The 14,644-nt window shown below is 38.7% G+C and overlaps 1 protein-coding gene across 1 annotated transcript; it reads right to left on the bottom strand.

The window, feature by feature from the left end:
• Positions 1-4,137: 4,137 nt before the first annotated feature.
• On the bottom strand, positions 4,138-11,216 carry IRX2 (iroquois homeobox 2). The gene is made up of 5 exons (XM_074279154.1): positions 10,269-11,216; positions 8,243-8,652; positions 6,963-7,672; positions 5,966-6,028; positions 4,138-5,211 (listed from the first exon to the last, which is right to left on the bottom strand). Exons 1-4 carry the CDS (start codon positions 10,506-10,508, stop codon positions 5,985-5,987), a joined length of 1,404 nt encoding a protein of 467 aa, XP_074135255.1. The 5' UTR covers positions 10,509-11,216; the 3' UTR covers positions 4,138-5,211; positions 5,966-5,984.
• Positions 11,217-14,644: the final 3,428 nt, after the last annotated feature.

The following is a 14,644-nucleotide window of genomic DNA, read 5'->3' as shown; positions in this document are numbered from 1 at the left end:
ACTGGAAAAGTATATCTTAACCATTCCAGTTCATTAAATCAGAACCATCATTCCATTCAATAAAATGTATTGAATATTTTTTCCCTTAGAAAAACACTGAACATTTTATTCTCATCATCACTAAATCTATACATCTATTATTCAGTCATTTCAGTAGGACAGAGAGTAAGGATAAAAAAGAATGACTGAAAAGGATGACTAGACTACAGAACTGGAGTCAGAACTGCTTCCTCAGTTATTAGAAGCAGTTGTCTACATTAGTTTATATCATATGTAGTGACTTGTATAAGCAAAAATGGAGATTAAAAGTTTTCGGTCTCTTTCCAATAGTCGTTTCAAAGAAAATTTTATTTACTATTAGATGCAATATGCAAAATAAAGAAGATTCGAAGGGAGATTCCAAGAGAAAGAGATGTCTGCGAACATTCATTGATATTAGTCAGAAATCACTTTCTTATAATGCAAGTTAGAGTGGCGGTGGGAGGATGTGTCCCAGGATTGCCACTACTATAAAGATTTTTGGGAAAAAAATTAAGATTTGGGTTTTTGTTTTTGCTTTTGCAACTTGGAAAATGTCAAATGATTATAATGATAACAAACGTTTTGCCTAGTATATACAGTAATGAACCTGAAAATATCTCCTATATTAATATCCCACTGTATTTCTCTTTACTGAGCATGCTAAATCTCTAGAACAACATTTCTGAACTGTGAAAGGAGTGAAATAGTTGGTTTATATCATACTTAATTTAAAGATCCAAAAGAACATTCTCTTAGAGTCGTTCTGGGATACTTAGGATTCCTGAAAACAAAGCCTATTTGCCTACATAGAATTCAACCTATTTATTTAGTCAGAATGGAGGCTAGAACTTATTGAACTTGAATTTGGGAATGCTTGTTACTTTAAGAATCCGGATGGCTTTAACTCTTGTATACTACTCTTGTAAGATTGATTATTTGAAATCAAATTCTGATTGGGGGGGATTTACTGGTGACATAAAAAATGTTATTAAAATATTAACATTGCAAATTGCATTTGTTGCTGTTCAAAAACAGAAATAACAAAGAATATAATTTATTTTGGCTGCCTAAGTGTATGTGTGTATATGTGTGTGTGTGTATATAAGTGTGTATATATGTGTATTTATATAAACACACACATATATATGATTTTCTCTAAAACCTTCAATTTCTTTAAAGCATAGGCATTGAAGAATAACCAATTGCATTTTCTTTCTTGTTAGTGAATGAAGTCTCCACTTATCTGATACACAAATATGATGAAGAGAAAAAAAAAAAAAAAAGTGAAGCGATTCCAAATCTTTCTTTTAATTCTCCGTAATAAACTATGCCTCCTTTTTCCACTGTGCAGGTATGTACTAGAATCAATCCCCCTGCCCCCAATCCCAATATCACAGCTGAGTTATACTTGGGTTGGGTCTGCCTTGCACAGCAGTACAGAACTCTCAGTCTGTCTCTAGTCTTCTCTTCCTCTCCCCTTCCCAGCCCCAATCAGACAAAGGTGGGTAAAGTTCTTTTCAAGTTTCAAAGGCAGTTGGTGAGCAGCTTTACAGAAACAATAACTCTTTTATTGAGAACAAATGTTGACATTTGAAGGGAGCAAGGAAAGGCACAGCCCGAGCCGGCCGAAGTGGAAAGCGCCTCTGGTCCTATTTGACAACAGCTCCAGTTCCCGAGGGATCCCACCTGAGATTAAAGCTTGAATTTCGATAAATCAGCTCTAATGAAACCTCTGGCCCTGGAGATGAGAGGTTTATCTTGGCAGTTCCGAAGACAAGCACTCTTAGTGCAGAGGGTTGGGAAGCAAAGTTGGGAAAAGAAAGGAAGAAAGAAGCTTGAAGTCTTAATCCTCAGCGGGTGGGTTAGCATCCATAGGAAACAACATGTATATAAAAGTGTTTTTCTTTTATGGTCCAAAAGTCTTCATTTATCCTTTATGGATTAATCACTTCCCATCTCAGTCAACAACTGCAAACACAGATGCTTCCCTCTATCTCTTAATTTCTCTGATAAAAACTTAGTGAGAATAAAAACAGTCTTATCAATTAACTTCTCAAATGCTTTTTTCTGCCTTTCTCTCCTTTCTTTTCCCTTTTTCTAGACAATTTGCCTATATTTTATAAATCACATTGATTTCTCCGAGGAAATGCTTTTTAAAAATACTCTTAACTTTTATATTTCCAGAGTGTATTTAAAGACAAGTTTTCGGATTCTTTCTACTTTCCTTTCCAGAAAGGAAATTCAGGTCTAAATGCTAGCAAAAATAGGTAAATTATGGAAATCTTTTATAATTCTTTGAGCATATAAACATCAAAGAAGTATGTTGGCCTTTACTAATCTCTATCCCAGCTTTTGGTTTTCAAGAATTGAAATGTGCAAGAAAACCTGGAAATAAGTATACACGGACCAGAAAAAGAAGTAGGCACAAATCTTTTTCTAAATAGGGTATGGATAATAAGGTGAGGATTTAATATCTAAGTTAAAACTAAGAAGGATTTTTAAAAATACATTTGGCATTATATGACTAAAGTGAGATATTGCCTAAACGATTTCTAACTTTAACAGGGAGACAACTTTCTTAATTAATTTGATTTTGACAAATTTCTTAGGTAGAAACTGAATTAGGGAAAATACTTTTTTATTATTTCTATATATAAAACTGTGACAATGTCAACTATTTTTATCTTGTAATCATTTATTATATTTATATCATAAGAATAAAATTCCAGTAGTCCAAATATTTAATGGGAAAATGCTGAGGGGTGAGGGGGAGAGAAGAAATGAATTCTCATAAAGCTGCAGAAGTTCAGAGTTAAAAACCAAAATTTCAATTACACTCTGAAAATCAGTGTTTCATCTCCCCACTTCTGCCCCCCACATACCAAAATACTATAGGTTAAAAGACAAGAAACTGATTCTTCTTTTTGTGGTTCAAATCACAACTTTTACAGAAAGACAGTATCCACCAGGCGTTTATGAAAGAAGCCATGCTTTCCATGTGAAGATCTTTCTTTTCCAATGCACAGACCATACTAAATCATTTCCATTTCTCTGTCACTAAGAATGAGGAAAGGAGTCTGATTTTCCTTTTCCCTTTAAAAGATCAACTTCATTGCTTTGTCCTCAAACAATTAACATTTTCAAATCTAATATATACATAAGAAATAAGAAAAATGAGGAAAAAAATCCAGCCTTTCTTCTTTACACAAACAAAATATATTTTCTGACTCCCGACTAGAATGGCTCTTTATCCAGTTAACATTCCCCAGGCTAATGCCTGAAGTATCTAAGATCACTTTCAAATGCCCTTTCTAACAAGACCTGAGCAAGAGGCCACTAATTTTCACTGAACAAAAAGCCACTGGAGAGAGATCCGTTTGTCAATATCAACTGGTCCAGCAATTTCCCATCTTCAGACACGTCGGCCTATCTGAGCTGGCAGATGTTTAGACAAGATTTTATAAATTGTTCAATATCAGCCCATAATGAACCCCAACTGACCATTCCAAAGCAGCTAAAAGCATCCAGGATCTCCCCCGCTGGGATCCAATAATGCTCTCACACTGGAACATTATTAATCATGGAATAAAATAGATGAGCCTCTTGAAAAATAAGTGTATGATTGATTAAAGGGCAATCTAAGAAGCCATTATTCTTGTTTTATAACCGTAAGTTATATTCACTCAATTTATCTTTGGGGAAGAAATAAATGATTGTTCATTTCTTTTCTGAAATTATATTATATTGAGATTCATATAATTTTGCTGAAAATTAAAGTGATATATTTGGTTCTTTTATGATTCTAATCTGGGAAAATATGTTACTTGACTACAAATTTCAGATATGGTTTATATGATTTGGAAAGCTAATGTTATACAAAAGGGGGGGATTAAGTTGTTTTAACTTTTCAGGGTTAAAGGGAGAGAGGGAGTGGAAATGGTAAGAGTTACTGAATGCACAATTTTACAATTCTACAAGATTCTTATATTCTAACTGGACAGGGGTGGGGGGAGGGAAGGAGAGTTAAACAATTACCTAGGGAATTTGATTAATATAGGTAACCACTTTGAATAATTCAGGCTTAAAACAAAACAAAACAAACAAACAAAAAACAAATTTTCCCTCTGAAATGCTTTTATTTCCTTGTGAGTGAGGCTAGATTACCAAGATTATTGTCTTTTTTTCCCAATTTAGTTTAACAAGGAGATAAAATGTAAGCTTGAACCAGAAATAAGGATATTTTGCTTCAATGGTTAATTGTAAAAAGAGTACTTTTTAAAAAAATCATCACCATTATAATACCAAGAATAAAGAACACTGTTTTAAGCTAGGGGAATGAAATTTATATAAGTAAAAATCACTCCATATTCTCCCATTGGCAATGAATTTGTGTATGCACACTAAATATATACAACATGTATATATGTTGTTCATCTACCAAAAAGCATTTTTGGAGGGGGAAAGTTTAAACCCCACACTTTATCTAGGAGTACAAAATATAAAATGCAGTGACTTCTATAATCAATTTCCATCACTGCTCTCTCAATCAAATTATTCTTTTAGGAAAAATGAACCCAAAACACTATATTGTTGCAGACTAGTCTGTTTTTATTTACAATTGAAGATATAAATTAGTAAAGAATTCTTGTTAAACAACCAACAAAGATTGTATAACCATCAATGTTTCAAATAAAAACCAGGCAGAATTTATTTACAAAAAAGATCGGATTCCATTGCAATACAACTTGCATAAATTACTAGAAGCTTTATATCATTACAAAAATAAATATCAAATTTGTTTCCACTTTTTAAGTACTCAAGTTCTTCAATCACATTTTATTATCTCTACTGTGTACATCCTTTACAAATAAATTTTACAGTAAATCCTATCACACCTAGAGAATATATACCGTGGCAATGAAGTGATCAATTCAAGATATCCTGAGAAAAACAGATTGTTTTCAAAAGTCACACATACATTGGGGAAACTATACTAGACCAACAAACTCACATATGTCCAACAAAATTCTGTTTTTAAGAATTAGTCTGTAGATTTAATAGTGCTCTGTGGGTTCTTCTTTTATACAGTGGCACAAGATGTGATTCCAGATTTAGAGATTTGTTCTATATATTAGCTCAGGGAGAGATGATGGCTTGCTGACTTTTTTTCAAAGCAATTGTGACACCTACCTGTGGACCAAGGAAAAAACCAAATCATCCAAAATCCTTCAGTTACACACTTGTATCATTAAATTAGAAAAATTAGGCAATCTGAAAAGCTTCATTTTATTTGTTTTCTTCATAAAAAAAAAGAACTTTGAACTTAATAACTGTTGTCTAGCATTCAAGCAAATTCAAATTTCTTTTTAAAGATGCTGCTATGAATAAGACAACGTTCTATCTGCACACGTTCCTAGGTAATCGTACTGAAACCTTCCTCTTTCTCCCCCCACCCCGTTTTTTCCTTGTTTTACTATGTAACCATCATCTATAAAAGTTACTTGATATGGGGAGTTTCAGCAATGTTTCTCTAATCAAAGCAGTCATGCTTATTTTTAGGATTCAATGGAGATTAGGTGAATATTAAATAATTAATGTATTCCTTGTCATTTGAAGGAATTACAGTAATAACCACAGTTAATAGTTCTTTTCTAATAAAATTTTTTAAGAAGTTGATTTCATGTACATATTACAAAGGCATCCCCCCTTGCAGTTGAAAGATGTGATCCTTCAAATGGAATTGAAAAAATAAAGGAAACCTCTAATGTGGTTCTCCCATTCCCCGAGATGGGAGGAAGAACACTAGAAAAGAGGATAATACTTTGCAATCAAACTCCATGTAATGAAGCAAGAAATAAACATTAAGCAAGTTTACAGCTGCGCAATATGTCTTGGATCAGATCCCAAATGATCAGTGTAATAGAAAATGTTCCCACTTACTCACATTCTGTCTGATTGCACTTCTATAGGTAGGGTTGTACTCCTACTGTGCAGACTTCAGTGGAATCTGTCAAAATAGAACCGTCAGTTAGTCACAGGACACAGCCAGCTAACTAGATTATACAGTATATACCAAATCTCACAGTCGCTCCAAATACTGACTTAAGCAGTTTGGAAAACTGCTTTATCTCATCATTAAAATTACACTCCAAGTTTAAGTAAATTTCAACATATTTTAAATTTTATTTTTTCTCTTAAGGACCATTAAAAAAAATGTCCCAAGAGACTAAGGTTTCTGAATGGATGGGAGAAGAAGGGAAAGAGGTAGGAGAGAAGAGTACATAGGGAAAGAGATTTAATTACAAAAGGAGGAGAGAAGCGTTTTAAGTTTTAAAGGTTCGTTCCCTCCATGTTTCTGACAATAAGGAGTATGATTTCCTTCTGTACAAAACTAGAGCAGAAAATAATCTTTAACTGGTCAGTGGAAAGTCAGAACGATCCTGTTTTTACCAATCAAAATACACAAAAGCCAGAATGTGGAAGGAACACTGACTGCCCAGGGGCTCTAAGTTTAATTTGCATTTCGTTCTAAGTTGTCACCCCTGGAACTTGAAAAACATCTGAGATTTCTTAAAACAAGCTGATAATCTTTTCCTTTCCTTTTCTTTATTTAAAGCAGATCTGGTGATACGAGATTTTTAAAAAGACATCTTTTAAAATAATTTTTGCTGAATCTTAGCATTTTTCTTTCCCACACTTAGGAGAGGTTCCTTTATATGACCTCATTTCACAGAATGACAGATCTCAATCTGCTTTGGTACTTCCTCTCTCACCCCCAAATCCCTCCCCAGCACACACACACACACACACACACACACACACACACACACACACACACACTTTTTTTTTTTTTTTAAACTAAGGAAAAGGTTGGGTATGTATTTCTTCCCCAGGAGTTATTTTGCCTTTAGCAGGAAAGAAAGAAGTAAGCATTCACTTACCTTTCTTAGGCTCATAACTAGAGGGCCGGTAATGTGGCTCCAGCTGGTTAGTGCTCGTTTTCAAAGAGTCACTGCTCTGCTTGGGAACAGAGCTAGTATTTAACACAGTCTGACTCAATCCTTCGTTTGAAGCCACTGCTGCTGAGTTATACCTCAGGATCCCCTGGCTCTGAAGCGCGTTAAAGTTTCCATAGTTTGTGTAGTTGCTGTAAAAGGGTGAAGTATAATAAATATGTCTTCCGAGTAGGGAAGAAGGGGAATAAGCCGAACTAGTGTGGGACGTGGAGGAAGGGGCAGCCGAAGTTAAAGCAGGTGGGGGACAGCTTTGCCCCATGTTCTGATGCTTAAGGTCCGAGGTGGCGATTTCTGCGAGAGACCACAGCTTGGGTTTGATGGCCTGAGTTTGGGAGCTCGGGGAAATCCGATTGTCCAAAGTCGTTTTGTTGGAGTTCCGGGAAGCGTCTTCATGGGGGTGGCTCAGGAGAGGGGCTTCCACGCCCGTGAGGGGCGAGGAGGTCACGGGCTTCGTGGGGGGTAGGTCTCGGTCCCCTTCTTCGTCCTCCTCCTCGTCGTCCTCGATGTCATCGTACTTGTCCTTTGACTCGGAGCCCGATTCGCAGAGAGTGTCTCCGGATCTGCAGGGCAACTTCTCCCCGTCTGACTCGGCTGAACAGGAATGGTCCGTAAGCGAATCGACGTGCAAGCTGATCCTGAGAAGAGCCAAGGCCAGACAAAACAAGGGCAGTCAGTTATTTACAACATGATGGCTAAAAGGAGAGAGCTCACACGCACCGGGGCAGCTCCCCCCTCAGCTACACAACACTACTTGTAAACAGGCCGGCCTGCTTTGAACAACAGCGATACACATAACCCTCCCCCCAACCCACAGCCCACCCCCCTCCTTCTCCCAAGGGCTGCCACGTGCTTAAGGGTGGTTGGCCTTATAAACCAAATAAAATACCCTTAAGTGCCCGACTCAACAGTATAAAACCCATGCGCTCCAATATTATCTGTTAATAATGAAGACTCTAATTGTCTTTTGGTTTAATATTGCAAAGTTGAGAAGCGTGAGAATGGGGTAAGGAAGATGGTTTGTAGGTAGCCTCCCCCCCAACCCCCCCAAAAAAAAGACTGGACTATTTTCACCCTTTTAATGGAAATAATTTTAGAAACAACTTCCCAAATCCCGATACCCCGGCATTACACTCTCTGCACACAAGTTCCAGCAAAGTAGGACTTTTCCGAACCTCTGAGCGTGAGAGGGCTCTACTCAGGATTACTGACCTTCGTCTTCCGCAGACGTTTCGTTATTCTCTTGAACCTTGTCTGAATTCTCTTCTTTACTTCTCGCCCCGTCCCCTTCATCTTCATCCTCGTCTTCGCTTTTGTTCCGGGGAGCCCAGGTCATCTTATTCTCCTTCTTGAGTCTCCGGCGGGCATTGGCGAACCAAGTGGAAACTTGAGTGAGAGTCATCTTGGTGATGATGGCCAACATAATCTTCTCCCCTTTGGTGGGGTAGGGATTCTTGCGATGCTCTTGCAGCCAGGCCTTCAGGGTGGCGGTGGCATCTCGGGTGGCATTTTTTCTGTAAGCTGGGTCATTCAGCTGATAAGGATAAGCTGGGCTGCCATAAGGATGGTAGCTGATGGCCCCGGTCATGCCTGTCGTATGAGCATCATAAGGTGAGCCCTGAAAGAGAAAAACGTAGGAGGTGAGCAATTTGTTATCTTTATTAGTAAACAGCTTTTTTTTTTTTTTTTTTTTTTTTTTAAGGCAGGAGTAATCTCAATTTTCACTTGGATTTTTAATCTCAAATTAATGTTTCAGTACCGAAAAATGATGTCCACACCCAGCCCAAATACCCAACGGTTACATTTTTAGTCATCAAAAATTGTAAGTCTTCAAACATTTCACTTTCTTGAAATTAAATGTTCGCCAAATCACTTTCGAATTACGTAGACTGCGGGAGGGAAGTAGGCCTACAGGTAGTTTCTAGATATCTAAATTTCACTCAAAGGTTCAAATGATGCTTCTTTCCCCCCCCCCCCCCCCGTACTCTACTACCCCCCCCTTTTAGCCATAGAAAACACAACAAAGCCACCACTTAGCAATTCACTGCACTAATGCATTGCAAATCCAATTTGCAAATCAGAAGATATGCACCGTTTCAAATTGTTCAAATGCGATGTAATTAGCATTTTAATTCGCCCTTTAACGTTTAAATTGCGCTTATTTAAACCTTCCAAATTTTAGAAAGTTGCAGATATTGTTGGGGAACTTGAGAACTAGTCAGCACATCTAGGAATTCCACCGAGGGTGTGGCGAATCTCAATTTTAATCTCAATTTTACTTAATGGCTTTAATAGCCAGAAATACTTTTCAACTTCCAGTGACTTAGCCACTAAGGTGGCAGAACCGGAAAGTCCAAGGACGGATGATTTCAAATCAAGATAGATGGTAAGACAATTTACCTCAAGTATTTTATTTTTTTTTAAGAATAAGGATGAACAATTAGACGGGTAGATAAAAGCAAAAACAAATTCTGGAAACAGATCATATTAGAGATTTTATTTATTTTCGTTCTTTAAAAAAAAAAAAAAGGATTGTCATGTCAACAGTGAAATCTGAAGCTGCCGACTCCCGAACCTTCCTGTATAGGAGCGGAGCTCCCAGATAGCAAACAGATGCTCCTTTTCATCCCTTAAAATCCAGTTAAACCATTAGCACAAAAGCATTGAAAGTAAATAAAAACCGCACGGGGAGACGACCCGAAGGTCCGCTCAGTAGCGGACTAAAACACATACACGCATGCACACAGGCAAACCCTATACTAACACCCAAAATGCACTTAATTATTCAATCTATATTCTTTTATACGATAAAACGAAAGAATTTAGTGCAGTAGAGTGGATTACGGGGGAAACTGAGAGCTGGCAGCTGGTTCCCCTCTGACCGGGAGGCAAAGTAAAAGCATAATTTACTGTCTCCTGTTATTCTTTCTGCTCGCCCTTAAAGTTGACGCTTGAACCTAATCTCTCTCTCTCTCTCTCTCTCTCTCTCTCTCTCTCTCTCTCTCTCTCTCTCTCTCTCTCTCTCTCTCTCTCTCTCTCTCTCTCTCTCTCTCATGCATTACCTTAGGGTTGTGGTCTTTCTAAGGATATGTAGCGTCTATAGATCATCTGATACTGGGCAGAGATGAGGATGGGGATGAGGATGAGGATAAGAGCAGCAAGTAATGAGCCAGGAAGAGGAAGAGGAGGAGGAGAAAATGAGGGGGAAGGCCGAGGCATCTCCGAGGTAGTTACCATGTAGGAAGGGAATCCCGTGGCGGGGTCTGTAGAGTACTGAAGTGGGCTGGTGAAGCCGGTCGCAGCCTGCGCGGTGAAAGCCGCAGATCCAGGGTAAGGACTGAACGCCGAGCCTGAAGAAGACCTGGCCAGCTCCTCGCTCCTAGGCGCCGCCAGCGCAGAAGCCCCGTAAGCTGGGCAAGAATAAAGAGCCAGAGAACCAGGGGGCTGGTAGAGGTAACCCTGAGGATAAGACATGGCTTAGGAGTGCACGGGAGCAGGGAGGGGGCGAGGGGGTAACCGGCCCTGGCTCTGCTTCTGCCGCGGCTGCTGCTGCTGCTTGCTCCCTCTCTTGCCTTTCCCCAGTTGGCTCGGTCTGTATATAGTTATGTAGAGAATTAAGAATTGTTATATGCCCCCCCCCATCCACCCACCCAAGAGAAAATGAGAAGAATGATCAGTAGGGAATGAGGGGGGTGGGTGGGGTGGGGGTGGGGTGGGGGAGAGAGGAAGATGAAGGGCAGAAAGTAGAAATAAATCAATCTGATCAGAAAACTAACCAGGACGAGAAGTGCATCTGGAGAAGAGAGAGTGAAGGGAGGGAGGGGGTGGGGGGAAGGAGGGAAGGGGAAGGGGGGGAGAAGCGAAAATTAAAAAAAAAAGACAGAAAGAAAGACGAACAGAGAGAGTGGAAGAAAGGGGAGAACGAGAAAGAGCCCCCGGAATCAGCAAAGTAGCTGCGGCTGTGGCTGCTGCTGCTGCTGCATATGGAGCTCTTTCTCAGCCACAGCCAGCTCCCCCAGCGCCTGCAAGTCTGTATTTTGGGGGAAGTATAGAGAGTCTGAACTGAAGAGTTGAGGGAAGGAGCGCTCGAGTTTCTGAGGGACATTGGAAAACGGAGCTGTCCGTCACGGAGGCTTATCTGCATATTCAGACGGGCCCGCCCCCCTCCTCCTCCTCTCGCCTTCGCCTCTCTCAGACAGGGGAGGGAGGGAAGCGCAAGCTTTTGTAATGCAAGCCACCCTCTCTGTCTGCCAGGGAACACACTGCTGAAGCCCAGGGATGATACTGCTGATCAGCCACTCCGGACTCCTGCATTCGGTTGCGCGCGCGCGCGCGCACACACACACACACACACACACACACACACACACACACACACACACACACACACACACATTTTCTCTCTCTCTCTCTCTCTCTCTCTCTCTCTCTCTCTCTCTCTCTCTCTCTCTCTCTCTCTCTCTCTCTCTCTCTCTCTCTGTGCCCTTATATTGTTATAGTTTAGGCTAAAGTAGGGAAGGGGCAGAAACTCGGCCTGTCCCTTCGTGTAGCTGAAAGTCAAGGAAGTTGTCTTCCCTTCCCCCACCCCTTCTTCTCAGTAGCGGTAGCCCAACTTTCTAAGTCCACTACTGTCCCAATCTCATTCAATGTGGAAGTATTTTCTTAATTAGCCGCAAGGAATTCTAGTTCAGGATTCTTTATTCAGGTTTTATTTGCAGAGTTTTGAAGGAAGGCCCGGGTGATTGCAGAGTAATTCAGTTTTAGAAAGATAAATTAAAATATTTAGCACATGATTATTCTCTTACCTAAGAGAAACCAAAGGGAGTAGAAAGGTAAAGAATCTGTGTTCTTGACTGATTAGGGGACGGACATCCATCCCTAGGTTCTAATTCAGAGTAACCTAGTGAAGGAAAAAACGTGAGGGGGGTGGTCTGCTGAGAGAGGAGCTGGTTAATATTGTTTGGACCAGTTCTGTTTTTTTTTTTTTTTTTTTTTTTTGTCTTTTGTTGTTGTTGTTGGTTTTTTTGTTTTGTTTTGTTTTTGGTTTTGGGTTGTTTTTTGTTTGTTTGTTTGTTTGTTTTTTGGTTTTGCTTAACACATGGGGTAAACTTCCAGAGTTTTACATTTATTTTCCCCAGATCGCAGCAAATGTCCCCAGCCCCGTGCCCTCTTTTTCTTCTTCACTTTGTGCTCCCATTTCTGATTTCCCGAAAAGGGAAGCTTTCACTGTGATAAAGAATGCATAGCTATGTATTCCATCCTTGCATGGACATGGCATGAATATTTCCCCGGTTCTCATCTCTCTTTTCCACACTCTCAAGGCTTCCCTCCTTATAATGTATTCACTGCTTTCATGGAGGCCCCTAATTTATCACTCTAGCTTCAAAATCCCCAGTTACGTTCCCAAGTATTTATTTAAACTCTAAGCTTTTAATGAACTATTTAGGAGCTTTCAAAAAATATGTAGACTCATTCTATTTGTGCAGAAAATTAAAGAGTGAAATTTAGTCCATGTGTTATTTTAAGTTAGCATTTACCATGTGTCTTTTAAAAATATATATATAATGAATCAGTAACTCTCTTCTTTACTGTTTTGGCTAGGGAATATTTCCTTGTATTTTATTTACCAAGAAAAATGATTTTTTAAAAAAGTGTACCGATAGTGTAGATTTTTGTCTATTTGTGAAAAATACTCTGGCTAATTACAACAAAAACTCAATAAATCAAATGAAGAAACTTTTGAGGATTTATTAGGAACAGACAGGAAGTTATGATGGAAACAGCTGATAAATTTATTAGTTAGCAAAGGTAGTTTATTTTTAATCCATTATACACAACTCTAATAAAAATGATGCCGGGGGAATGGCCGGGTTTAATGACCTCCCTAATGGAAGGCATTGCTTTTCTAGAACCCAGAGATATTACAGTTAACCAAATGAGTCTCACCTAGGTTCAGTTATGGACAAGATTGTAGCCCAAATTGATTTTTCTTTTTCATAGAACCACATCCCTCCTCCACCTATTCCGACCTCAGTTCCCTATCTCTCTCTCTCCAATCACTTTTCTTAGCACTGGTGAAGAAAGAAGAAATCTGGCTGCCAGACAGACAGTTCATTAATGTATACATCTATCAGATGGCCTGTAGGAGCTGCAGTCTTTAGAGGAGGGGTAAGGGGTGAGGGTCTCACACCAACAGGTATTCATTTTCATTAATTTGAAGCCTATGTTCTTAAAGGGCTCAAATATGAAAGAAAATGGGAATAAATGAACCGTCCAACCCATCTATTGGTTTGCAGAAAAAGGCTCTTATGCATTCTTCCTTCATTTCCTTCTCTCCCTCCCTCATCTCACAATTTGGCTACTCATGGAGATATGTATGTATATTCTGAATGCATAAGGAAACAGGACCCATAAACCCCAGAGCTTTTATAATGCACATTCATATTTAAGTAGTTATATGAAATAATCGATATCAGGCGATTGCATCTGAATAGAACATTGCTATGTTTCTCATACTGAGTTTTATGCGTTTGGTGGTATGCTTTACAGCTGCAGCAGCTGGGGGTTGGGGAATGCAATATTAATTATCACATCATAAAGTCAGACTTGATTTTCCCCCGTAAGTCAGATTGAACAAGTTGCAAACTGCAGTTTTGCTTTCGCGTTTTTTTTTTTTTTTGTTTTGTTTTTTTTTGGTTATTTTTTTGCTTTTTGTTTTTTGTGTTTTTTTTTTTTTTTTTTTTTTAATTTGGGAAAGGACGTCCTTTCTTTCCAGCATAGGTGATGTAGGTAAGTATTTGTCTAGGCGAATGGAATGCTTTTAGTGCCTCCTGTTTAATAATTAGTGGTGCAATTCAGTTTGGGAATACAGCGGTCGTTTTGTTTACATTATAACAGGGGATTAATACTATTAAATGAATGCTACAGTTATGACCCGGGGAGAGTGCTTTAAACAAATACCGGGGATCCCATGCTTATATGCTGTAATTGAGTTCAGAAAAGACACTTGGGGTAAATTATTACAAATGGAAGGAAATCATGCCCTGTATGCCACATAGAGCCCACAATTAAAGGGATTTGTTATCTTTTTTTTTTTTTTTTTTTCATTGTCGGGGGGAGAGAATCCACTGGTAAAATTTTGCTGAAAATGAAAAATAAATTAGGATGGTTAACAAATATAATAGCAGATTTAATTTGTAGAATCTCTTGGTTCATTTCAAAAATAATCATTTGGTACAAAAAGGGGGGGTAATTTTTACCATGGGAGATTAATGGGGTATGATATTTCCATTTCAAAAGACAAGTTCCTGCTTTGGTTTGATTTGCATGTTTTGTATGGCTTCAGAAAAGCATGATCTCTGCCATTGGAAGAGAGAACCTTGAATTATTATAGAAATACTTCCCATTTGAATTAAGAGAATATGCTCAGGAAAATTAAATCTATTCTGACATCAATTAAATATAACAACAATTTCACTGGCTCAATACTATTTCTCACTTTAGACTAGAATTTATCATTATATATCCTTATTTTTCCCTCGTTTACTGCTTTTGGACTTGAAGATGTTTGTGGGGAATTTTCCCCCCCAGCAATTTTGCTCCCTCATTGA

The sequence above is a fragment of the Sminthopsis crassicaudata genome, chromosome 1 (genome assembly GCF_048593235.1).
Source record: "Sminthopsis crassicaudata isolate SCR6 chromosome 1, ASM4859323v1, whole genome shotgun sequence".
Taxonomy (NCBI): Eukaryota; Metazoa; Chordata; class Mammalia; order Dasyuromorphia; family Dasyuridae; genus Sminthopsis; species Sminthopsis crassicaudata.
The sequence above is the reverse complement of the archived record's forward strand: the minus strand, read 5'-3'. Positions and strand labels throughout refer to the sequence as shown.

Excerpts from the sequence above, each read along its gene's own strand:
- IRX2 (XM_074279154.1), bottom strand. The coding sequence starts at position 10,508 with ATGTCTTATCCTCAGGGTTACCTCTACCAGCCCCCTGGTTCTCTGGCT. Across the intron at positions 7,673-8,242 it reads TCTGCGGAAGACGAAGGTCA|GATCAGCTTGCACGTCGATT; the intron begins GTAATCCTGAGT and ends GGCTCTTCTCAG. Across the intron at positions 6,029-6,962 it reads TAGTTATGAGCCTAAGAAAG|ATTCCACTGAAGTCTGCACA; the intron begins GTAAGTGAATGC and ends CTATTTTGACAG.